We start from the raw sequence: 26,448 nt of genomic DNA, 5'->3' as shown, positions 1-26,448 counted from the left end.
ATGAGATACCTTGCTTTTTGGGGAAACCAACATGTTTTCATACCCAAGCTTGAGGGCCCCATTTTTCTGCAGCCTATATACCTGAAGACGGGTCTTTTTTACTCTCAAAGATGACATTAGCTTGTGTACCTGCTCTATTTTTGAGGCCCCAGCTCTTGCTAAAATTAATGGAAAGACTCCCACTGATTTAACTGGTAGATGGAGAAGGCCTTATCTTGGCTACGCAGTCACGTGTTACCCAAAGGGTTTATTCATATTTATTTAGTAGTTAAAATAACCCTGAGTTGTCATTCATTGAGCTTCCACCTCCAGATTCCATCTTGCATCTTCCCACAAATTGTGAAGCACCGTCAGGACTTTATGTAGGATGAAAAGTGTTCTTGAATAGCACACAATCCTTTAAGTACTCCTGGAAAGCTAGTCACCTCGGCTTGCCTGACCGATACTTGCATTACTTTGCCTTCTGTCTCTGCCTTATGTCCTGTGATTTCTTTACAAGAGTTTCCGGCACACACATCCTTCTATTCTCGTATCAAATGGAGTCTTGACACCCCTTCTTTCCCATTTCTAGACAGAGCCTCCACACCTCTGAGGTTAAGCACATTTTTTTTGCTACAGCATTATCATGCTGCACTATTACCTGCTCGTACCTTAAACATGGTACCCAGCAGATAAAGATCTAATAGCTAATGGGAAATTGGCTGACTTCTGGAACTGGGCCTCCTCAAGAGACCACTTCTTTTCCTTGTTCTTTTGCTTCTGCTTACACTTAAGTTTAGTCGTTCAGCACAGTGGGAACGAGAGCCGATGGATGTTTTATTTCTCACTCTAGTATGTATAACTAGTTTGTGGATCTTTCTCAATGAAACTGAGCTCATGAAACTGCCAGGCTTGATTTTTACCCTCTTTCTCTTTGAAGAGCTCTATGCATTATACGGAGGGGCAAATATACATGTCCTTCACGTTTCTTTTGTGACTTACGTTCCTGAAAAAAGCGGATAACGACAAGAGATTCACTGCAGCTCTAGATAATTTATTTTCTTTAATAGGAGGAAATAAAACATACCTGTTGTGGTGGGGTGTGTGTAAAAGGCCAATCACCATACGATTTGTCTACACTGCAAAAAACACCGCCACGGCAGGGAGTCTCAGAGCCCAGGTGTACAGACTCAGGCTCACTAAAAGTAGCTGTGTAGACGTTCGGGCGTGGGCTGGTGCTCAGGCCATGAAGTCCGGGGAGATGGGCTGGTTTCAGAGCCCAAGCCGAAACATCTACGCTGCCGGTTTTAGCAGCGTAGCGCGAGCCCGAGTCTGTAGACCGGGGCACTGAGACTTGCTGCCTGCCGCAAGCCGTTGTTTTTTGTCTTTGCCGTGTAGACATACACAGAGGACTGGAAGGGACCTCCTGGGCCACTGAGTCCAGTCCCTTGGTATCACAGGCAACCCTGTGATATAATCCCATATAGTTATAAAACACCTAGAGTAAGGGTCAATACACTGCCCCAAGAGTAGCTGGGAAGGTGATTCAGTCGCAGTCTCCTGTCCAGTTCCCCCTTAGGAAGTAAATACCTCCAGGTCTATAAATGGCTCAGAGTTGGCTCTCCAATCCCCTGACACTGCTATGTGGCCAGTGTGCTTTGGGGTGGGGGAGGGAGATGCATCCATGACTCCTTTCACTCCTTGCCCCTTCCCACTGCCACTTTTGCAACTGGTGGCAGGGATGTAGTAGCTCTGCAGTTCTACACAGGATGCAAGTAGCGGTTGCAGGGGTGTAAAAGGGGACTGGCCACTTCTTGGTCTTTCATGTTTAGGTTTGTATGGATGGAGGTAGAAGCATATATAATAAAATAATCAGTTTTATATCTGTTTTAGGAGTCAGTCCAGCCTTTTGCATCCTACATCTGTGTGCTGAGACAAGGGCTGATATGACCAACACATGGCATCACATGTCAGAGGGGAGGATCTAAGAGTCAGCTGAGAATTTTCAGTTTTACAAATAACCAGATTATGAGAGTGCATCCAAAGCATGTAGAGTGAATAATATGGTGTATGCTTAGCATACTCATACCTATATCTGTCTTCTGGATTTCTCCAAAAGATATAGTTCTCACTTAAAAGAACATGAAAAAAAATACTGCACAGAAAAGATTTATTTCTGAAGAAAGCATTTCTTTGTTGTAACTGTTGCCTTATCAAGAATGTTTAAGTTGTATATATGAGAGAATAGATGAAATATTCCTGAAGAGATCTAAAGAATCACCTTGTTAATTCACATTTAGCTAATCCACGCTCCCCATAATTCGTGCCTGCAAAAAGTGCAGTCTCTCCTCGCTTCCTAGCAAAGCCTTAAGAACAGAGCACTGTAATGAGGTCCCATTACTAAGGCTTGATTGGTTATGAAAATATTCTCTAGTACATTAACTAGTGTATTATGGAGAATAACGTAAATAATGACAGCTAAACGCCACTCCACAAATCAATGAACAAAGTACATTTTGTATTGCATTGTCCTTGCTTTTTCATCAACAGTTTATGTACAGCCTGGTCCTGCACCATTTAAATTAGCAGGTGCTATATTCTTGAGTTCAGTGGGCACAGGATTGGGCCCTTCTTCACAAATTCATGAAATTCAGCCATTCCCCATGGGTGTCCTCATCATTAGTGTTAATTAACAAGATTCCCACAAAGCATTTGAGATGGCAAGTATTTTACTCTCCATATTATCCAGCAGCCAACTCAGCCACAAAATGAACTCGGTAACAAGGGTTGCTAATAATGATCATTGGATGAAGGCAACATCCTATTGGAGTGTTTCTATGTGAAGAGATATGAGAATTACTTGTCTCATGAATCATAATCTAATCTGTAGGATCTCTGCGTCCATGAGTCAGTGGCAGTGTGGAGCATCCAGAGGAAGGCCAAGCCTTTTCACAGTCCATTGTTCTTGTTGATGGGCCATCCGCCCTGTCTGGCTTTTCCATTGTTGTATCTGAAGTGTTAGCAGTGGGCATCACCCAAAGAAGCATAGTTGAAATACAGAGACATGGTCAATATTCACAAAAAGAACAGGAGTGCTTGTGTCACTTTAGGCCTTGGCTACACTTGCAGCTGTACAGCGCTGTGCGGTAAACCTGTCTTCGTACAGCTGAGTAGGGAAAAGCGCTGCAGTCTGTCCACACTGACAGCTGCCAGCGCAGTGGTGTGGCCACACTTGCAACATTTGCAGCTGTGTTGGGAGTGGTGCATTATGAGCAGCTATCCCAGCATTCATGTGGCTGCAACGTGCTTTTCAAACCGGGGGGGTTGGGGTGGAGTGTGACAGGGAGTGTCGGGGGAGAGAGTGCTTTTTGGAGCATGTCAGCTCTCTATTTTGCAAGTTCCAAACTCCCGGCCCCTGCTCATTCATTCACTCACTCAAAGCAAGCTGCAAACTGTTTGCTTTTCTCTGTGGTAGGAGCTTTGAAACCGGCACTTCCGCATTCCTGCAGCCGGTCACAACAATGGAGAGGATTGGCCACTTGACAAGGTGATTAGTACAGCGGTGCAAGCGTTTACACTCACACACGTAAGTCGTAGCCACTCCGCTGCAGCTGTTATTCCTCCTGGAGATGTGAAGTACCTGCAGTGGTGTACCCAGGGAGATACAGAGCTGTAAGTGCCCTGCCAGTGTGGATGGGGAGTTAGTTACAGCGCCGGGGAGGCTTTACAGCGCTGTAACTTGCAAGTGTAGCCAAGGCCTTAAAGACTAACAAATTTATTAGAGCATAAGTTTTCGTGGGGTACAGCCCACTTCTTCGGATGCATATAGAATGGAACATATGATATGTGTATGTATCTGTAACAAATATGATATGTTCCATTCTATATGCATCCGAAGAAGTGGGCTGTAGCCCACAAAACCTTACGCTCTAATAAATTTGTTAGTCTCTAAGGTGCCACAAATACTCCTGTTCTTTTTGCGGGTACAGACTAACACGGCTGCTACTCTGAAACACGGTCAATATTCCTAACTTCAGATACAGAAATGATACAGGCATACAAATTGGACAATCACGTTCAGTAAATTATAACTTTTTCCAGTGATATCTTCTTACAAGACCCATCTTGCATAAAGTACATCTCAGTTATATCATAAGCCTATTTCCATAAAGAATAATGAGTGAAATATCACAGTGGTAGTATTATTACTTCTTTGAGAGGAAAGAAAAGGAGTGATGTGATTGGATACGGGGTCAAAAAGAAATTCACTGTCATTTATGAGAGGCTGATGATTGGCATCATTCCTTTTCTTGTAAATAGCTAACAGTTGCTAAAAAAAAGTGGGATTTGCAAAAGCGCTCAGCATTGACTTAACTCTACTCGCATTAAAGCCAGAGAGTTTTGCTGTTGACTCCAATGAGAACAAAGTTAGGCCAATGCTGAATGCTTCTGAAAATGCCAAGAGTAAGCTGGATTCTGTTCCTGTTCACGCGTCATTTACAGAGCTCTGAAAGCATTTCTAAAATAAGACCATATTCTTCCCTAACTTGCACCTCTGCTACTCCATTGAACACCTGACTTGTACCTTAACTGCATATTTAACGCACTTCCGATTGGTTATCATAATGGCTGATGATGCACAAGATGAGCTCATCTTACTTAACTTTCAAATCTCAGAATGAGTTTACTAAGCGCAGAGTTAGAAAAGAAATATCTGTTTATAAACTGTAAATTTGGTCTGTAACAAACATGAACCCTACAATGCCATTTTTACAGAGTCAATTGTCAGGGTACAACCATACATTGGTGGACAAAAGAAATATGTGAATGCAATAAGACTATCCGAGACTTAACTCCTTGCAGACCTTCTTGAAGAAAATGCCAGCAGTGTCTATTTGGATAATACCTAAATTGACCATATTGAAGAATACTGTGCCACAAAGTTGCTAATGGAAGTGGTGCACTTAATTTTGTATTAATACAGGCAAGTCTCATCTTACGCAGGGGTTCCGTTCCGCGGTTAGCACGTAAAGCGAAAACTGTGTACAGTCAAAATTACATTGAGTTGAATGGCGGGCGGAATCGCCCGCACTACAGGTACAGTATTAAAATTGTTATTTTTCTCTCTTTTTTGGTTTTTGTTTTTGCCGACCGCGTAAAGCTGAAATCGCGCATGTTAAATGCGCGTAAGATGCGACAGACCTGTATACTATTCATAGATTAGGCTATTTTTAATTATATGCTATATATGAGCAATTCTTGTTCAAGCCTGGCAATGAATCGGGTGTCTTTTCTGGAGACAGAACAGGTTGTTCCTGTCTGTTTGCTTTTCTTGTTGCCATCAGCAGGCCTGCAGAGCTTGCCCTGCCTTTCGTTTATCTGGTGATTTAAATGACAGATGCAAAAGAGACGAAATAGACTTCCCAAATTATCTAATGACATGAGAGAAGAGGGTGACCTTTAAACAACATTTGTTTCCCCGTGGTTATTGAAAATTTTCCCAGGGGCAACCTCCTTCTACAAATGCTAAAAAACCTTCTGGGATGCCTCCAGAACACATACTAGAATGATGGTGCTGCTTCTAAGCAGTCTCCGAAAGATATTTCATAAAACTCCAGCCATAAAACTTAGCTTTTTTATCTTTTCAATCAGCTGCTATTGTTCATGCATCTTGCATCATACTTTTTGCTACAGACTGTTTGACAAGGTGCAAACACCCTTTGTATAAATATGGAGAAAAAATGTATAGCAACCGTGTTGTGAAACTTAATATACAGTGTGAGTACGCAAGTCTCTAATTAGGTGTCAGCTCTGGGGTTTTAAATGAAACCTGAGTGCAGCCTCTTCTTATCAGGCAGTAAGTATAAAGATATTTTCCTGCAAATTATATAGTTTTAAGAAACACTGGTGTATGCCCCTGTGCTCCCTTGGATTCTAAACAGCAACCAACAGGAGTGGGTGAGGAGATTACGAAAATTACAGCTGTCAATGGGAGGTGAGGGTGTTCAGCACCTTTGAAAATCAACCTCTAAATGATTTGCTGGCAACTGATTAGGTGCAATAATTGCATTACAATGCTAGAGAATTGTTTTCTTCTAACAAGAAGGTAATTGAGGTGACTGACTATGGGCTCTTTGAAGTCTTATGCTTAGATTACAATAAGTAAGATTCTGATTAATTTAGCAGCAGGGCGTCAAAGGCTTTTAACAACTTAACATGAGGCCCTGGTAGAATGATAAGGAGATAAACAGCCTCTGAATCTCATATTAACAATTTGGCCATGCTATCCTTTAGGCTTATGTTGGATCATTGTCAGCACGGTTGTTCGATAGGCCATATAATGGCGTTTTCAATTTGTCTTTAAAATGGACACTGTTAAATTACTGAATTCAGAACCATGGTAGGCAGATTAGCGTTCTAGTATCTGGTCTACCCCCCCCTATGAGAAGCTGATGGTGCAAACTTGAGTGCTGATGTAGTCTCTTTTATGGCTACAGGAGAAAAGGTACAAGTGGTTAGATTGTGAATGTAAGGTCACTAGCTACCTTCATACAACAGGGAGGACTTTTGCCAAATATCGTAAAAATTTATGAACCATAAAATGCACGCAAGGAGTCCATAATCACCAGCCTTTTCTTCCGTGCCTTCTCGTTGCAGCATTAGCAATTCTGAGCGAGTCTCACAGCAGGGCATAGCACAAATTAATTAGCTAAATTACTATCTAATGGCAGTAACATTTGATACTGCTAAATATTTCAGTGCAAATATGGCAGCCAGGTTAACATATTTAAATATGATTGGCTCCTGTTTTCAAGCTGAACATCTCACTCCGGCCAGGGTAGCCGACAAAGCTCAGTGTGTTTAATTAGTTCTGCCATTAGCCATGTTCTAATCTGCCATTAGTGCTGCTCTGCTCTGATGAAGTGGACCATGATCCTCCGAGTCTTCTCTCAGCAAAGACCATCACACTCTAAAGATGATGAAATGGAATGTAAAGAAAAGTCTATGCTGTGCACATAATTAAATCCCATTAATAACAAGGGACCTAATTACTATTTCAGATTCATCAGCAGAACATTATGGTGACAGGTTCCTGGCTGGGAAGGTGTTGGGGGTAATCTCTAACATACATGCTGCAAATTAGTCATGCATTTGTGTCTAGGCCATATACAATCTGAGAATGGAAGACACTGGTTATTTTTAGCATGCCCTTCCTGAGACAGGGAATAGAATTTGCTTGGCTTTTTTTTTTTTTTTTTGAGAAGAAACCCTTCTGGCTTTGTTGTAAGTGTGGTTTGTAATCATTGTACACATCCCAGATGGTTTATGAAAACTCTTTGAAATGCCATCTGCCAGGCGTGTGTCCAGCCGGCAAGCCTGTCATTCTGCTACAAGAAAGGAGGAGGCGGGGTTTCCCTTCCTTCTTTCTTTCTGAATCGCAGTCAGTAACACTTGCTCAGATTCAAGGCAGGATGGATAGCAGCACAAACATCTGAGAACAATCTTTGTGCTAGACAATAACATGGATAGTTGTTGTTGTTTTTTTTTAAACCTTCCCCCAAATAGGGCACCCTAACGTGTGTTGTTTTATTTCCTTACATTCGTTATTGGAGACTGATGCGAGGTGACAAATGTTATCTAGCTGATGTAATGTTTTTCTTTTTACGCTACGGCTCAGCATTTCTAATGCATTCAATGTGTGTCACAGACAGCCCTGCTGATAACAAGCCCATCTGCGATTTTTTTTTTTTTTTTTACTTGAACATTTTCAGGAAATTAAGAACGCTGAAATGAAACACATAAATCCATCCAAATGGCTCAGAGGAATTATGGCAAAGATATAATTGGCATGTAAAAAAGCCAGCCAGTACAGTAAACCACTAGCTGCAGTTTTGCCATCATAAAAAACAGAAGAAGAAAAAAAAATGGTTAATAAATAATCTCAGGAGGAAGGTAGGAATAAAGAAATTATGGGGAGGTTTGAAATGAATCCCGAAGTTCCCTGATCTTTATTTTATTAAATAATTTATTCCCCTTCTTATCTGTGTGTTTGTGTTTAATATGTAAGTTACATGATAAATCATTTACTATACATTGTATTCATGAGTGTCCGATGGTCCCGGGTGACATTTGACCGTTACACTGGATGAGGAAAGACAGAGGGTCTAACTCTCCGTTACATTTTAGCCCCTTTACACTGCTCCAGCAAAGTAAAGTAAAAGGTGACGGGAACAGGTCATTAGAAATACCCAGTGTGTAAGTTGGTTTCCAGGGCAGTGTAGTTCTGTGCCTTCCCTCTCCCCTACTGTCCATCATAGCCCCTACTTTAGGTGTGCCGGGGGGAAAACAGGGTATGGCTGGCGCATGGTGTGCTCTGGCTATTCTAAGTTGGCAGATGGTTCGTGAGGAGGGGGTCATTGCAGCTAGAGCATCAGCAAGGGTGGCCTGGACAGCCCAAGAATACAAGGAGTGCAAAGGTGCTGTAAAGTCACCATTGCTTCGCATCCTCTCTCTCCCCCCCACCCCCCGCCGCCGATTTCTCAGGAGTGACCTCGTGGACCATATTTCAAATGGAAGGCGTAGAAACCTACTTTTCCCTTCCCTGGCACTTGAAAACTCTGCCAAGCTGTCAGTGGGACAGGAACGTTATGCCCGAACAGCTTCTGTGAGCTTCAGTCTCCCCTGTAAATTCCCAAGAGCTCCCACTTCTTTCTACGTGCAGTCATGGAATTCAGCCTTTTTGTGGAGGGCTGAGACAGATGCCTGGGCTGAGGAGATTCTGCCGGCGGGAAGGAAGAGTGCTCCGATAATGAGCAGTCAGGCTTAGGCCTGGTCTACACTGGGGGAGGAATCAATCTAAGATACGCAACTTCAGCTACGAGAATAGCGTAGCTGAAGTCGACGTATCTTAGACCGATTTAGAATGACTTACTTCACGTCCTCGCAGTGCGGGATCGACGGCCACAGCTCCCCCATCGACTTTGCTTCCACCTCTTGCCGAGCTGGAGTTCAGCAGTCGACGGGAGAGCGAACAGGGATCGATTTATTGCGTCTAGACTACATGCGATAAATCGATCCCCAATAGATCGATTGCTACCCGCCGATCCGGCAGGTAGTGTAGACGTACTTTTAGTGCTACAGCCTTCTGCTGCTTTCAGGTTATTTCTGAACCAGCAGATTGATTGTGGACAAAAGTGCCCACACCCCTCCAAGCATCTTACGCTACACTTTCTTCTGAGGTTGAATGTGTGTTAATGTCTGTGAATGTGTCATCATACTTATCGTTAGACTGACAGAATTCGCACATCCTGTGGCCTCAGGAGTCACTTAAAGAAAATAAATACTATTGAACATAAAACCGATCAGTATCAATTAAATGAACTGTACCCTATGATCTAAAGCACAGTGGAATATGCCACCGCACGAAAAGTTGTGAAAAGACTCCTCTTCCATCACACTCACTGAACTTAAGCTGATGGGGAGAACGGAATTTCAGGATAGATGATGTACCAGTGAGGGAAGCCTGTTCCCAGACTTCTCATATTCATACTAAAGGGCTATGTCCCAGTTGCTCTCAGTCTCTGGGATGCTGCATTGGGAAATAGCCTCAGAAATAGTAGCCAGACCCCAAACCATACAGATTTTTATTGTAGATTGAAGACAATAGGTTGAATTGCATCCAGCAGCAAACTGAGAGCTGGGGTAGTCTTTGGGGGACCAGGAGGTGACAGTTGTGAAGTCATGGGCCACCCTGTTCTACGCTAGCTGAAGCTTCTAAGATGCCGGTCACAGATAACTCCTTGAAGACCTTACTACAGTAATCTAATCTGGAGGTCACATCAACATGAATGTGGGGAGGTCGAATTCCGTGAGGAAGGGTTATATTATTCCATATCTAATATAAGTGATAAGGGCTGCTCCAGTCAGCAGCATTATGTGAGACTCCAGGAGCAGCCAGGAATCCAAGAGAATCATGAGGTTACGAGGAGGGCAGGTAGAAAAACAGGAAAAATTTGTCTCCATTTTCCATTGAAATATTTCCAGGTTCAGGGTGGATTTTGTGTGTGTGTGTGTGTGTGTGTGTGTGTGTGTGTGTGTTTGTTTGTTTGTTTGTTTTTTGCCAACTCCTACTATGAGCCTCAGTGGCAAATTCAGAACATGCCCCTTGACAGAGAAAGCAATACCACCCCGTCAACTACCATCACTGCCATTTTGTGTGGATTGAACTTTAGCCAACTCATTCAGTCATGGACAGGCACACAAATGGTTGGGTGTCGTAATCCTGTTTCTGTTTCAATATATTCATGCTCATGTTATACATAGCCTTTGCGAAACAGAGATGGTACAGCAGAGGCAAGGAGCTGTTTACCCGGAGAACCTTAACACACTCATGTATTTTCAAACATTTTTTGAATGTTTAAACTTGTAATATTACCGTTACCGGAACAAATTGTGGATACAATATTAAAAAAATCATTCTAGTTTTTAGAGATGATATAAGTTTAAGATAATTCTCTGTACTTAAAATGAGGGATACTCAGTAATATTTCTTGAACTGGAATGAAGGTTTTAGGTGAACCTACTGTACCAGCATGTACATGGGTTACCTAGGGAGATGGTGGAATCTCCTTCCTTATAGGTTTTTAAGATCAGGCTTGACAAAGCCCTGGCTGGGATGATTTAGTTGGGGTTGGCCCTGCTTTGAGAAGGGGGTTGGACTAGATGACCTCCTGAGGTCCCTTCCAACCCTGATATTCTATGATTCTACCATGTGTGTGTGTGTGTGTGTCTGTGTCTGTGTCTGTGAGAGAAAGTGAGTTTTAACATTTTTGTATAACAACTGTGCCCCACAACACTTTCTAGTGATAAGTAAAAAGTAATAGCAAAAGTAGGGAGAAATTAACAGGTACATGCAAGGGAGAAAAGATATCTTGAGCTGAGATGTGAGAGGAGAGAGTTGCTGCATTGGAGACATACAAATAGAAGCTGCAAAGAAGCCTCCTTATCTAGAAACATACTTTGTGTAGCGTGAGGAATTTTATTGCTGGCAACTCACAGGAGAGTCAGTAAAATAAAATCCCAAACTAGTCGCAGGCATAATTGTTGGTGTGTTCCCAACACCAAATTCTGGCAGATGTCTTTTCTGCATACGCCACAAGAGATCGTTTGGCACAGCCCAGCGAATACAGGAGGGTAAAACGATTGGTAATACATGTCTGCGAAGGACAGAATTACTGCACCTATTCGGTATTTGGGTTGGGCTGTAAATTCTAGAATTTGTGCTAACTGACGCTCAAGGTTTCTTTCCACATAGCTGACATGGGAGAATTTATTTCCTGATACTGTTATTTCTATGGAAGATGTTTCAATGTCCCATTTAATTCCTGATAATATTGATGTTGCACTAACTTGTAGTTTTCTCCATTTAGGCACAACTCGTCCTCCGCGAGAAGGAGAAGTGCCTGGTGTGGACTATAACTTTCTGACTGTGCAGGAGTTTCTGGACCTTGAGCAGAGTGGAACTCTTCTTGAAGTGGGAACATATGAAGGTATGGCATAGCGGGAAACTGATTCAGTAACAGAAGCTGAAGGAAACACTTATATAGTCACTATAAAGGTGTGTAGGCCAGTGTCTTTATCTACTTCTTAGGTTTTGTCTTCACTAAGGAAAAGATGGTCTGTTCTTAACTCTAGTTAGCTAACTCAAGATAAAATCCCAGTGAAGGCAAGACAGTACACAGTTTTCACACAAATTAGCAGGTCAAGTTAGGCTATGGGGGAAGCCTAGTTTTTAACTTGACCTGATAAATTGTGTGAAAACTACAAACTATGCTAGGATTTTGTCTCCAGTTGGTTAACTTGCGTTTACACACCTTTTATCCTAGCGAAGACACGGTCCATTTTCTTTGCATTAGTGACCAACCCTAATACACTTACTTTGAAATGTAGAGAATTCCCATATCACTGTGGTATAAAGTTTTTCTTCCTGCTGGTAGTCCAGTTACCTATCATACAAAATTACATCGGTAGCCATCCTCTTGTAGCATTTGAAGTGCTTGCCGAGCCACCCAATAGCATTTTCATCAGCACAATGAAGGGCCCTAAGGCCACCATGAAATCTAGTCACTTGACACTAGTCAACAACATGCACCATTGACTGGCGAAGGTCAGAGTGACAAAGTGGGTCGTTGTGTAGACCCCCATATGTAGAGGTTGGCTGCACATCTTCCTTGGCCAGTTTGGAATCTGTTCAGCAGAGTCCAACAGAGACGTGACAGGTCAAATCCCGGCAGTCGAACTGTTAGATCAGCAACAAGGAAACCATTCCAGATGTTTTTAGCTGACCACTCATCGCGCCATAGGGTTGCTGCTGACAGATTTCAATCTGGCAGTTGAGACCACACTGGACGCTTGGACGTAAGTTGTGCTTTGGGGTGACTGAAAATGTCTGTGAACAGTGGGAGACCTGAACTGGCACATAGCTTTTCCATCAGTCTGGCTGTAGACTCTTCGCAATGAATGTGTGTGTGGGTGGGAGATATGGCACCATGTTGCTCAGAACTGGTAGCCATGGGATAGGAGTGGGGCGCTGGGTGCCTGTGATGATACTCATGGTTGAGTTCAGTTTGAGGTCAACCAATTTAGCATGAGGCGATTGACACCACACACGGGCACAGTATTTCTCTGAGGATTAGCACAGTGCCAGAGTTAGGGTACGATGCATCTGTGCCTATGCCCCATGTTGAGCTGGCTAATTTGCCGATTAGATTATTCCTGGTCCTGACTTTGGCAGCAGTCTTTTCTAGATGGTTGTGGAAAGTCAAAAAGAGGTCCAGTGTGACCCCAAGATAGACTGGTTTTGTCTCGTGTTTATCATTTTCCTTTTGAGGAAGACACTTGCACTTTGGAGTTGGAAGACGCTTGAAACTGTCTTAGTCACACTTGTTTCGAGGCACAAACTGCTACAGTAGGCTGCCATCTTGGCCAGGTCGGTGTTCAAGATGTTCTCCAATTCAGTGAAAGAGCACGATGGGGCACTGCAGCAGATGTCATCTGCATAGGTAGACTTGCGTGACTGAGTCAGTGGCAGGTCATTTGTCTACAGATTGAACAGGGGGAGCGCAAGCATGGAGCTTTGGGGTAAGCCGTTGGGTTGAACAAATGCATGGAGAAGACAATCTCCGATATATACCCGAAAATGCCTATCACAAAGTAGAAGTTCACAAGTAGACATTCAACCCATGCTAAGAGAGCTCTTGATAATTTTACCAGAAGACCAGTGTGCCATACTGTATCGTAGGCCACTGTCAGGTCTAAGAAAACAGCTCCTGTCTTCAGGTTTTGTTGAAACCTGTTTTTTATATATGTAACAAGGGCTAGGACTTGATCTCATGTGCTTTGACCCTTCCAGAAGCCAGCTTGGTCGACACTGAGAGCTGTCTCCACCTCTGAGATATACACTGAAGGATAAGCTGCTCCAGACTTTGAAGACAATAGATAGTAGAGAGATTGGTCGGTAGCTTGCCACATTGTGTGGGTCCTTTCCAGATTTTAAAAGGGGGGATCACTTTTGACATCCTCCAGATCCTTGGCTGGTTACTCTCATTAACAACCCATATCAGGAATTTGGATAGCCATTGACAGGTGTTGGTTCCAAGATATTTCAGGAACTCTGGTGAAATATTGTTGTATCCTGTCGCCATTCCGGATTTGATGTTGCTAAGTACAGTGTCTAATTCAGTGCTTGTGAATGTTCCTATACACTGATTAAGTGGATTACATCATGTGAATTGCTGCCATTTCATTGTGACTCTGCTGTTTTAAGAGCTTATTCAGGGGAACTTTTGCAGTCTGAAGCAAGTGGCTAGCCACTTGGTTTGGGCTGACAGGAGGACAGGGCAGCACTGGTGGGGGTTGTGCTGAGCCAAGTTGACGCAGAAGTTTCCATGATTTCTGACGGGAATGGGTGAAATTCATATTCCCTGTTGTTTCCTCCCATCTTGCTTGTCTCGTAGCATCTAAGGACTGTATTAAGTGGTCAGCAATAACTGGCTCTCCAGACTGTTCGTACCACTTCAATAGTTTTGAACATCTAGCATTTAACCAAGGAATTTAGACCGGGCGATAGCCTCATGGAATGGAAACACACACAGCTTTGAAGGTGGCTCCACAGAAAAGGCTGTAGGCTTTGTTGATTGGGATGGAAAGCCAGGGGATGGTAACAATACTTCATTCTAGGGTTTCACTGAACTTCTCCCAGTTAGGTTTCCTGAAAGTTCATCTTTTCTTGAAGCTTCTAACAATGGGCAGGTGAAGGCCGACATGGACGAGTGATGGTCTGTGTTGACTATGTGGAAAGTTTTCCAGGAGCACGCCTGATGCTGGGTGGGGTGACTGTCTAGTGATGTCACCCAGCAGAGGTCAGGTGAGTAAGCACGTGACTATCTAGCCAAGTGAAATGTACCCTGTTGTTTTGGGTCATGGATGAAAATAAGGTCATCGTTTGATGCGCACTCCACCAGTCATTTGCTGTCTGGTTCTGAGTAACCCCAGTCAGTATCGTGGCTGTTGAAATCGCTCACAGTGGTAGCCATGAGAACATGCTGTCCCTGAAAATAAAACCATATGAGAAAATGAAATACTAATGGAAGATGACCAGAAAAGTTTACACACCACTGGTTCATTTTTCTAGGGTCCTCTAGCCTCGTTCCTCCTTTCCGTTCATTTCTCTTCCTCCTGCTGTCTCACGTTTTCTCTTATCCTCCCACTTGTGCATCCTTCATCATCCAGCTCTTTGTTTCAGTCTCTGCTCCTGTCCATTTAAAGACTTGTTCCTTTTCAGGGTGGTTTTCTGGAATTGATTTTATTTCCCCTCCCCAAGGAGACCTCACCCTCTCTCCAGGTCCTTTGACCAGACAAAAATGCTGCTAAAGAGTGATTTGAGGAGCTCCCAGTCCTCTGGAGTTTGAGAGTATTATTTCCATAGAATTGGTCCACCCTGAGTTCTGTCCCAATCTGATATGTGCTGTCATAAAGCCACTGATGCACCTTACCAAACCCTTGTTTCTCAGTTTCCTTCCCCTCTCATCTCCATTTATGTCTCTCTCTCCCATCAAGTTCTCCATCAGGAACATATCTGACCATGCTCCTGAGGCTGGTTTTCTACAATGAGAAATGGTAGGGGAAGTTGTGTGGTTCCCATGATCTTGTGCTGACTTTCACTCCCAGAGTCCTGGGAGTTAACTTTTAGGAGACGATAGCAGTTAGGGGGAAAGCCTTCCAGAGTCTACTTGTGCATTTGCTGTCTACAATATAAGCACGAGTCAGTCAGAGAGAAATTCACAAAGAAAAAACGATAGCCATTGTTTTGGCATTATGACCTACGAATTGTGTGTAAATAACTGCCGTTTTCCAGCCATAAGTTAGTGTGGGCCTGATTCTCATTTCCACTGCGGTGCCTTTACACCACTCTGGCCGCATAACAGGGCCTTGACGGGGGCACGAGTTATATTTATAGTGCCCCTTTAGACTTATAGAGCTGTGTAAAGAGGCCTTGGTATAAACTAGATGCATGCCATTCTTTGTAGAGCAGTGCTTCATCACCGTACAACGTTGATGAAGGTGATGCACCATCAAAGAAACAACAAGAGCAACAAGGAGATAAAACCACGCTCAAGCTACATTGCCATGTGCTGGGCAGATCAATACTGCCAAATGGATCCTGACATAAGTAGGGAAGTGGGTGAAGACATGCTTATTTTGCAGCCCTTAAGGAACTAATGCAAAATATGTGCAAAAGAAATGCAAAGTACAGCTAATTATCTGCTTAAAGTTGGCCCACAATGTTTTTTTGCATCTTTTTTGCTTCTTTATGCTGTATAATGAAGTCCTGAATTTTTTTTAAACCCAATTTTTTTATACTCCTTTGTAGCGTCAACTTTAAACATTGCACTTGAATCCTCCCCTACAGCTGCACCGGGCGAAATGATTGCAATGTCAAATCTTTATGGGTTTAGCATTGCATGACGTTACTAATTTTATAGTTTGGCTTCGCTCTTCCGCTGCTATGAGTTGATTAGCATCGCTGCTAATGTTCCAATAGCAAAACTACCCCGAAGTGAGCTTTTTTTCTTTTCCTGTGTCTAACTATAAAACTCAATTAGTTTTCCTTGTCATGATGCTCAAAATAGATCAGCTGAACTGCTTCCCTATCACATCCCAGTCCTCTTTTGACCTTTCCACTTTGAAAGGGAAAATGAGTACCTGTCTCTAAGCTGGCTCTTGGGACAGTCTGGAAATTAGTTTTCAGTTAATGGTGTGTTCAGTTGGGGCAGTTTAAATATGGCCATTTCACAGTACACATGTTTATATGTGAAACTGATTAAACATATATTATTTATATTTCAGATATTTTTTCCAGTTCAAAAGAATATTGCTGTTGATTTAATCATTTGCTAATGATACAGGGAAATTTAATATTGGTTGGTATAGTAGAGGCATGTCAAATGTTGGCATCTCATTTTCAGGAGTTTGAACAGCCTCGTCTCCCATTGATGTCAACTGGATTTTCTGATGCTTGGCACATGTGAAAATCCATTGTACTCTCCAAAGGAAAATCCATGCGAATAAAGAAATAATTATGATAATAGAGATGTGTGAATCTCGATACATACAATTCCATTGTAATATGCAATAAATAACAGTCCAGGGAATGATTTTTCCGGCTTTGTGAGATTTGTTTACGGGTTTGTTGTTGTTATTGTTTGTTGTTAAACATACTTTACATTTGGTTTGACCAGTGTTGATCTTGATTATGATCCAGTCAGTGATGTAATTAAAAGTCAATGTTGTGATCATAACAGATTCTGTTAAAAGAAATAGAGAAGACAAAGTTAAACCCTTCAGATACCTGGGTTATTCGTCCAGCTTTTCATTCCAAGTCAACTTTATTCTTCCTTTACCTTTCCTCCTCTTTACCTACCCTAGTCCCGATTTGTATATATTATCAGTGTGGAGGTTAGAATTCTTCTGAAGCTGCCACTAATGTTGTACTGTAAACTGGATTCATAGAACTCAATAATTTCTGCTACTCCTGATGTAGCCCTTTGGCTCATGAACTTCAGGTGAAATTGTAGTTTCTGCTCTACACCAGCCATACGAAAGAAGAAGGTAAGGTAAAACTCAACAAAAGTGAAAGTCTCACATACGTCTACTGGAGACCAACATAACTATCACCTTCATAGAATCATGGAATATCAGGGTTGAAAGGGACCTCAGGAGGCCATCTAGTCCAACCCCCTGCTCAAAGCAGGACCAATCCCCAACTAAATCAACCTTGATGCTCTTCGTCTTCTTAGAATAATACGAATATATTGCTCTAGATGGTTTTCAGACAGGAAAAAGAGACTTGAGTTCCTGCCCTGGAGATCTTATAATGTAATTAGACAACCTAAAAATGATTGAAGGGGGAATGGTATGCAATGAAGAACCATGTGATTGAATTTCAATTGGCATGTTAGTGCCATGATTTTGTTGGGTTTGATTAGCAAGCACTCCACGCTGGGCAGGGTTTACAGGACTTTTGGAAGAAGCACGCAAAGGTAGAAACATTCTAAATTAGTAAAAATGCTGTGCCTACTTGTGTTATGCATTTCCAGTTTACGTTTTGGTAGTTTCTCTGGTAGTCTAATGGAAGTACAGTCTAGGAAGTATAGAGAGTGTTTTGACATTAGAAGGCGAGTTTGCCTTTTGAGGGTTTATCAAGGCATCTAGTGATGCGTTTATTGCTGGATACCACTGCAAATCCCAATTTTACTTCTACATGCACATTACGCCTCTGCCCTGCTACATCTCAGAGGTCTTTATTTCAGAAATTGATGAGAAGCCATCGCCACCCTCCCTCCCCTTTGCTAAGGTAGCACTTGGAAAGTTGACAGTGAGGGCAAGGCCAAAAGACGCAGCGAAGCCTTGTGAAAATTGACATCATTTTAAAAGCTCTCTTGCACTTAGCTTATTGAGGGAAAGGAGAATTATAAAACAGGCCACGGGAGTGATAAGAGGAAGGGTAACACACAGGATATTGACTGCATCGTGGAGACTGTGGATTCTGCTTTAGAAAGAGAAAAGAACTGAAGTTGGAGCCACAAAAGGCTGGGAGATTGGATTGGATGCAGCCTGTTACGAGAGTGCTCTGTCGGTCTATATGTAAATAGTCAATAGATAATTGTCAGTAGATAGCACTCAAGAATATGTAGCCTAGCTCCTGAGTTAGGACCCACATAGCTTGTGGTTGTGTATTGCAAATAGCTTCCTTTTCGAAGCAGAGTGGTATGGCAGTTACTTCCAAATGGCTCAGGGGGGTGCTACCTTTTCCCCTGTGGGCAAGTGCTGCACCAGCCCATTTACCTTCTGAATCTCCTCCAAAAGTGTTGCCAAACCAAAACATTCCAAAATCACGAGATTTTCAGTAAGTGTTGGGTTCTTTTAATTTGCCTTCTTGTTTCGGAGGTTAACGCAGACCAGGCTTTACTTTTAAAGCTTTTTCTCCTCGACATTATTTTTAGTGAAAGCTGAGATTCTCCAGTAATCGTCTGGCTTCAGGTGCTAGGCCTGTAAGTAAAACATCCAGTACCATCAGATGCACGTTAAAATGGCGAGAGTTGGTAGCACTGCTCTGACACTGGGAGATTCTATGGTGTGTGCATGCTGCGTGGAATGGTGATCCAATGTGATCGACTGTAATGCCCTCACCCTATGGTGATACATTTAGCACGGTCCACCCCTCAGGAAGAAAAAGTCCATTTATAGCGACGTGGGCAAAAGTCCCCGGCCCCTCCCCCGTTCCCCCTCCTCCCCTGCAGCCACGCCGCTGCGTGGGCCACACTCTGGCCCGCCGCTCCCGCTGGCTGCATGGGGAGCGCAGCTGGCTCTGGCCGGGTGTCGCGGCTGCGAGCTCCTGCTGATGGTAAGGGGGCGGGGAGCAGGGGGGTTGGGTAAGGGAGCGGGGAGTCCTGGGGGGCAGTCAGGGAGAAAGGGGCGGTTGGATGGGGCTGGGAGCGGGGGGGGGGGGTCAGGGGATGGGGAACAGGGAGGGTTGGGAGTGGGAGTCCTGGGGGGCCTGTCAGAGGGTGGGGATGTGGATAGGAGTCGGGAGGGCAGTCAGGGAACAGGGAGTGGGGGGGGGGGGGGAGCTGGGGGTTGGTTAGGGGACAAGGAGCGGGGGGGTGTATGGGTTGGGAGTTCTGAGGTGGGCAGTCAGGGGGCGGGAAGTGGGAGGGGGGGCGGATAGGGGGCGGTACCAGGCTGTTTGGAGAGGCACAGCTTTCCCTACCCGGCCCTCCATACAGTTGTGCAACCCTGATGTGGCCCTCGGATCAAAAAGTTTGCCCACCCCTGATTTAGAGTATGCCTCACCTAGAACACGGTGGTGATTGCAGTCGCAGGTTTTTGACTGATCCTGCCCTGCATTCAGTGCATAGAGCGCCTACCGATGCCGTGGAAGTAATGCTATAGGTTACTCATTGCTTTTGCATATGCGTTGCCTAGGAAGAGATCATGGCTCCCTCAGGTGCCAGGAGTTTCATGCGGGAATCCTGTTAAGTGGTTAGAGCAGGATATTGAGTCCTTGCTTCTTCCCCTGGCTCGCTATGTGGCTTTGAGTAAGTCCGATAACTGCTCTGTGCCTCAGTTTACTGATCTGGAGAAGAGAATCGTAACACCTATCATAATCCCCGTTAAAAACTCAACAGATACCGCAGTGTGTCTGCAGTTATTTTCTGTGACAAATGCAGAGGTAAATCTGTGGTATCTCAGATTATAATTATTAATATCATTACTTTGACCAAAGGCAGATTTAGGATTGGCACCCATTTGCAGTAGGTGCTGTACAAACACACAGGGCGATGAAACACGGTTGTGAGTACTGTTTGCAAATGTTGACTCTTGAATGGTGACTGCTGAGTGTCACTGTGGTGTTACGCGGCTTCATTAATGAATGCTTATAAAGCACTTAGTGATCCTCAGCTGAAAAAGTGCTGTAATGTGTAATGTGTGAAGGGTTGTTAAATTATAGAGCATTATTGTCAAGGCATCATCTTTCATTCTCGGGACGGGCGTTGTGAGAGTGCCAAGAAAAGTAATAAGTAATCCGCATTCGTTTCATCACTTAAAAGGTAATGGGTGACTTATTAGCATATATAATATTAAACTGGCTACTTTAGACAGGGACCCTGATTACAAGTACTTAATGACTGTAATCAGCTACCTTAACGGTCCATCTAGAATAGCAGCAAAAGTCCCAGGATGCATTCAGAAACCAGCACTTGAATTCCAAGAAACTTCCTTTTTGCCTACTATTTCTGATGTGTTTGTTCTGCTCATATTTCTGTCCACTGGCCCTCCTCCCCCATCCGTTTCTATAGAACGGCTGCTTTTCGTTGTTCTAGTTTCTTTGTTGAGTTGCATTCTGTGGGTCTCGCCAACTTCGTACAGCCGCGAAATGAGTGTTGTGGCCATGGTATGCAAAACATGAAGAGAAAGATCAGAAGACTGGGGTGGCAGATGCTGTGGATGCACATGTAGCGGAACAAACATGTTCCGCTTAATAAGATAAGATCCGCTTATTAACGTCTCCGTACTACAGATTGACTCAATAAATCATAATGGCTCCTTTAGATCATGTCAAAGATCCACTTATTAACATCTACATATTGTGGAAAGATTTCCCCCCCCCCCCCCCCCCCCCCCCTCTTGACTTCATGCTTTTCTTTTCCTTTTCTCTTGTAAAAAGGAAGAGAGTAGTTAGTTAGTTGCATTCTAAAATGGGACATAAATTCCTATTTTTCTCAAAATATAGGTAGACAATTGGTGTGAAATTTCATAGAAGGTTAATTTTTAGGCCCTTTGAATTTTCTATGGATTTTTTGACTGGCTCATACATTTTTACTAGGACACCTTTGGCTCTGGCTAAAAGTTTTCCTCGGTAGCACTACTCTTCATTGTGGACAGCTAGCTCTTAAAATCATTGCCTGTCGACCCAAACCTTGGTAGAGAAGTTGATCCTGAGGATTTCTAGCACAAAGGACCGAGGGGTTTTGTTCTTTTTTTTGAGGGGGGCGCTTGAATGTTAGATTTAGGGTTATTTTTAGCTGTTACGGACACCGTATGTGCTATGCACACAAGTCTGATCTGTGGAGGTTGGGAATACAGGAGCGATTGATGATAGGAGCCTCGTTGACGGGCACTGAACACACATGAAATATTATCAGTTGTGAGCTAGGCTTTCTGGTACATTTTATCTTGCAGCAAGGAAGGACTCATGGCTACTAACAGACAAAATATTTTCTGCTGCAGCTGTACTTCTGTGTTTCAGAGGTCTGGCCCCTACCTCCACCTCCTCCAACTCCCACCTTACACTGAAGCATTCAAAGAACCTGTATGAAATAATACACAAAAATCTTTGTTATGAAGCCATTAGGGTTGCTATGCACACAACATACCTGACACCTACCCCTAAGAGCAAGGCGGTGAAAGGGTAAGCCACCTAATAGTGCATACCTTCTACGCTTCCGTCTACGAGCATGCTTCTTACCCCTTTCCACTACAACAACCACATACTAAAGCCCATGCACTCTGCAACCTGCACTCTGGCCTCATAGGACACCAGCCTTCCATCCCCCTCAGAACCGCCTTGTGCACACAATCCTTCTCCAAACTACCCTCGTCCAACATAACCACCTAGCGCATCAAACACGCATGACCATGTTGGGGTATGGGGTTATGTGTGAAAAGGCTCAGCAGTAAGGCTGAGATGAATAGTCTGTGGTGTATGGTCGTTGTCATGCTAAGGGAAGTGTTTGTGGCGGGAGTAGTAGAACATATGTACTGTTCCTTGCTTTTTATGGGTTCATGTTAGATAGAGCATATGGTGTGCATAGCAATCTGATCTACTTCACAGCACTTTTGGGTTTGTATTTATATATACCTATATGTATGCACCTGTGTTTGTATATACATACCAGATTGTGTGTGTGCAACAGATACTCCAATGTGATGTTAACATTAATGGTCCCTGCCTGACTTCAGGAAAGAGTCTTGAGAGTTCATAGAGTCCACCACAGCCTGTGGTGCCAAGATATCCCTGCTTGCCTGTTACGGTCAGACACCCCCACCGCCCCACCCCCAACACACACACACACACACACAAACTGTGCTGCAATGCTAAAGCATAACTGGGGAAGTGGAGGATATCGTAGTTTTAGCTCTGTGAAAATCGTTGTTTAATTTATTATAAGATAGACTGTTGTGTGCATTAAATCTGTTTGCATGCAGCTATATACAGATTGAACAATAGCTGTGTGGTTGGGGTGATAGCTAATGATTTTCTGTTAGCTGTCGTTCACCGTAATGGTGATGATTTTGAGACATCCACATGGTAGAAAACGATTTTGAAGTTATTTATTATGTCTCGGTTTTTCATGAACCCTAAGGGAGTTCGGTGTCCATATCCCCGTATTCATTAAGCCCAAATGAAAATCCCAGCCTATTTGGCCAATGAGATCATAATGCAAGATTCTTGGTTGTTACCCAAGAATTTAAGCCATAAATTAAAATATGCCTATTGTAACATTTTGGCTAATTCCCAACAAAACATCCAGACTGATCTCTCAGCTAGCCCATTTTGAACCGCCTCAAGAGAATCAGAAATATAAAGGAGATTTGATTTACATACATTGTAATTTAATTTCTCAGTGCTCTCTTTCATTGCTGACTGCAAAACCATGCTGTGCTTTGCTTCCTGTTCCAGATGCTACATCCCTGTCCGCCTCTTGGTTGCCTGGATACTCTGAGTTTCCTCAAGGCAATTGCTAATCAATGTGGGTTGCAGTTAGGTGATTCCTGCAGACAGCAGCCAGATCTGACATCTAAACGTAGAAATCCGTAGCCAAATACAGTCTGGGAAGTGAACAGCTAAAACACTGTAGTCCTATCTCCACTTCCAGGAATCAATTCGTCTTGTGCTAACCAGACGCAAGCACTCTCACTGGATTAGATGAACAGAGGCACTTTTAGTAAAATTAAGGGTCAATCATTTTGGCTCTTCTGGAGAGCGGACAAAAGAGGCATGGCTCAAAAAACAAATTACATTAATAATTACATTTTGATTCTGCATGTCAAGACCTTGCTTAATTTTCGTATTTATCTACATTTCTTCCCGAGAGGGACATTTTGAATTAATATAGAATGCAACAGAGACTGCTTTTTAAGATGTAAGCCATTAGTAGAAACATTGTCAAAGCACAATATTGGAGCTTTGAAGATAGTATGTGTCCTCGGAATTGTTAGCTCCTCGGTGCAAAGAGAGGGCTTTTCTTTTATCATTGCAAAATTATGCGTTGCTATAGGAGTCAGTGAATTCAGAACTGCAGACATAATTTTCAGAGGTGCCGGGGGCACTCCAGATCTCCTATTGACTTCTGTAGGAGCACAGCATCTCTGAAAGTCAGGCCATAACTACTGTATGTCGTTTGTAAAATGCTTTAGGATCCTCTGGGATGATGGGTGTTGTGTGCTGTAAGGGTAAGATGTTGTTAATAATTAGAGTTGAGTGGATGATTCAGTACAAATTATATTTGTTATGAATTTAGCTCCTTTTGGTTCATAAATTTTTCACAAACCAATGCTAAGTTGCCTTTTCATGTATACATTCTTTATGTTTATTAGCAGGATACTTGAAACAAATAATTTCCAGCTTATGGGTGGTTCATAAACTCTTTGCTTTGACTGTTCACTGTTTGTTATTCATGGTGTGTGGCTGGGTTGCTAAGACAGAGGGTGGTGTTGCCTCTTCCTGATTGGTTGACTGAAATAATTGATATAGAAGTTGAAAAAACAACAAATAGCAAATACTCAAAATTCCAATAGAAATTTTCTGAATGGATGATCATTTGTACTAAGCTTTTTGAGGCTTTCAAGACTGACTTCCTTATGGTAGTCCAAATACTCATTAATAGGCAGTGATGTGACTTTCCACCCAAAGAACAGCAAACCAAACAGAAGTATTTTAAATTTTGATCATGAAATGAGGGATATTTTAAAAACTATTCAACCAGCTCTGTAAAAAATAAACAGTTAGAAGAATTTTAAAAAGAGGAATCTCAGAGGATCAGAGAAACTACTTGATACAGATTCAAATATTTTTTTAAAAAATGTGAGACCTGTGAGCAGATATGAGAGAGCTACATTCAGTATTGACATGTTGGTTTTTTGCATTGGTCAAAATCAAGGCCAAATTGCTGCTAATTACAGTCAGTGACAAAAGGCGATGTTTGTTTTGGGTTGTTGCTTGATTGTGTTGGAAGTTAAATGGAGGCAGCCCAGGTTCAACGTTTACACACTTTCAGGAGATGACAATTATACCAAATGTTGCTGGTTTTGTTTGAAAAGGGAAAACCTGGCAGATGCCACAAAATAGCTTCCCGCCCCCACAAATCTGTTGTCTCCCTCTCAGCCCTTCTGCCTAATGGTGCAGAGAGAACCCTTTCATTGACCGCACATCTCCCCTGTCTGCTTCTGTACCCACGAGTCTGGAAGCTCTAGATGCCATTTCTTGTAGAGTACATGCGTGGGAGCAAATGTGAGCTTTAGTTACAGCATCCATTATTAAAGAGCCAAAGGTTGTAATAGGAGCCCTGGGGCCCATTCATGCTCCAAAGGCCCGTGCTGTGTTGCAGCACCTTCCAAATGAACTGAGCAGTGAAGAGAAATATACTCATTTGAATGCAGCGAACACGAATTTTAGACACACAAGAAAATTTCCATTGGTTCTTGTCGTCTCCGGTTGATGTCCTGAGAGCCAGGCTGTGGGTATGGCATTTCCGCAGGTTGAGATTTTTATTCGTGGTGAGTTTTTATCTTCAAGATACCCTGGCAAAACACAGAAAAAGAATCAGTTCCTACCCCAAGGACCATCCATTTTAAGTTACACAGACAGTCTAAATGTATTGCCGCTCTGAAATACATACGAATCTCAGAGTTACAAACACCCCCGTAATGGAGGTTGTTCGTGACTCTGAAATGAGATGTTGTGGTGGTTCTTTCAAGTTTACAACTGAACATGGACTTAATACAGCTTTGAAACTTTACTATGAAGAAGAAAAATGCTGCTTCACCTTTATTTTTTTAGTAGTTTACATTTAACACAGTGCTGTACTGTATTTGCGTATTTATTTATTTAGGGGGGGGGCCCACACCGTTGCTGACTGATTGTGTACTTCTGGTTCCAAATGAGGTGTGTGGTTGACTGGTCAATTAATAAATCTGGTGTTTGGAACTCTGAGGTTCTACTGTGCAGACATTGAAACGTATAGCTTGAAAAAATATGAGTAGATGAGTAATTTGGGTAATTGGAAGTAAGAGGGGAATTAAAGGAGTTTTTAGGGAAGTTTGGTGATATTCTCCCTTGGGGGAAAAACAAATGTGTGGATTCAATCTGATATATTCCAAAAGCAAAAAAAAAAAAAAAAATTAAAAAAATACTGACCAAGTGACTAGTGACTTTGGTTGTCAAACATTTTTGCCTGATTTTTTCAGAAAGTGATTGCCACTACTCATGTTTTTATGAACACTCTCTCTAAATCCAGTGGTTCTCAATCTATTTACCATTGTGAGCCACACAAGCAGATCTCTGTGTTATGTGGCCGCATCCAAACCATATATATACATACTACCTGTCTGGCCCTGAGGATGTCACATGGGCTGCAGCTGTGTGCTGGTTGGGCACAGGTTGAGACCCATTGGTCTAAATAATTACTGGAAGAGATGAGAGGGGGGTGAACTCATCAGAGGCAGGGAGAAATCATCCTAGCCTTTCCTTGAATTTGGTGGTGGAATTTTAACAAAGGGGTCCCCAAGAGACCTCTTCAGCACATCGGTCTTACATACTTACCAAGATTATCAAAATTCTGGCCCCATTACACACCTAAATACCCTTTGTCTAAAAGTTTATACGTGTTACATATTTGTAGGTCTAACAGCTTACAAAATCACTGAAATAAATGCTGGACGAAGTATCTGTGTTCAGTGCCACACATACAAGCTGAATTGCTACCCAGGTATTTTATACATTCGTAAAATACACAAAGCTTAAAAAAGAAATAACCAAGTAATATTGACTCTCTGGAGAAGTACAAAATAGAGTCGGATAGATTATCTTCTCTTCCTACCTCTTTTATGTTCCCCCTCCTTTCTCTCTCACATTCCTCCTCCTCCTCCATAAAATATTCTTGCAGCAAATAGAACGTAAGAATCATTTCTCTAGCAGAGATTGCACCTGCTGTAAGATTCGACATCCCCATTAGGGGCTCTTTCCAGAGGAAGTCATTTCCTTCTCCCTATAAATTATGCATCTGTGTACATTTAAGATTCCGAAATGAAGACTAAAACAAAAAGGTAATGCTGAACATTGCCCTG

General features: G+C 42.8%; 1 protein-coding gene across 50 annotated transcripts in view; it reads left to right on the top strand.

The window, feature by feature from the left end:
- MAGI1 (membrane associated guanylate kinase, WW and PDZ domain containing 1) overlaps nt 1-26,448 on the top strand; it is a 490,362-nt gene that overhangs the window by 366,639 nt on the left and 97,275 nt on the right. For all 50 annotated transcript variants that reach the window (XM_042849989.2, XM_065550691.1, XM_005297842.5 and 47 more), the window contains one exon: nt 11,409-11,528. In XM_042849989.2, coding sequence (XP_042705923.1) covers nt 11,409-11,528 — 120 coding nt within the window. The remainder of the gene's footprint in view (nt 1-11,408; nt 11,529-26,448) is intronic.

The sequence above is a fragment of the Chrysemys picta genome, chromosome 7, assembly GCF_011386835.1.
Source record: "Chrysemys picta bellii isolate R12L10 chromosome 7, ASM1138683v2, whole genome shotgun sequence".
NCBI classification, from domain to species: Eukaryota; Metazoa; Chordata; order Testudines; family Emydidae; genus Chrysemys; species Chrysemys picta.
Note: the sequence above shows the minus strand (reverse complement) of the source record. Positions and strands in the feature narration are given on the sequence as shown.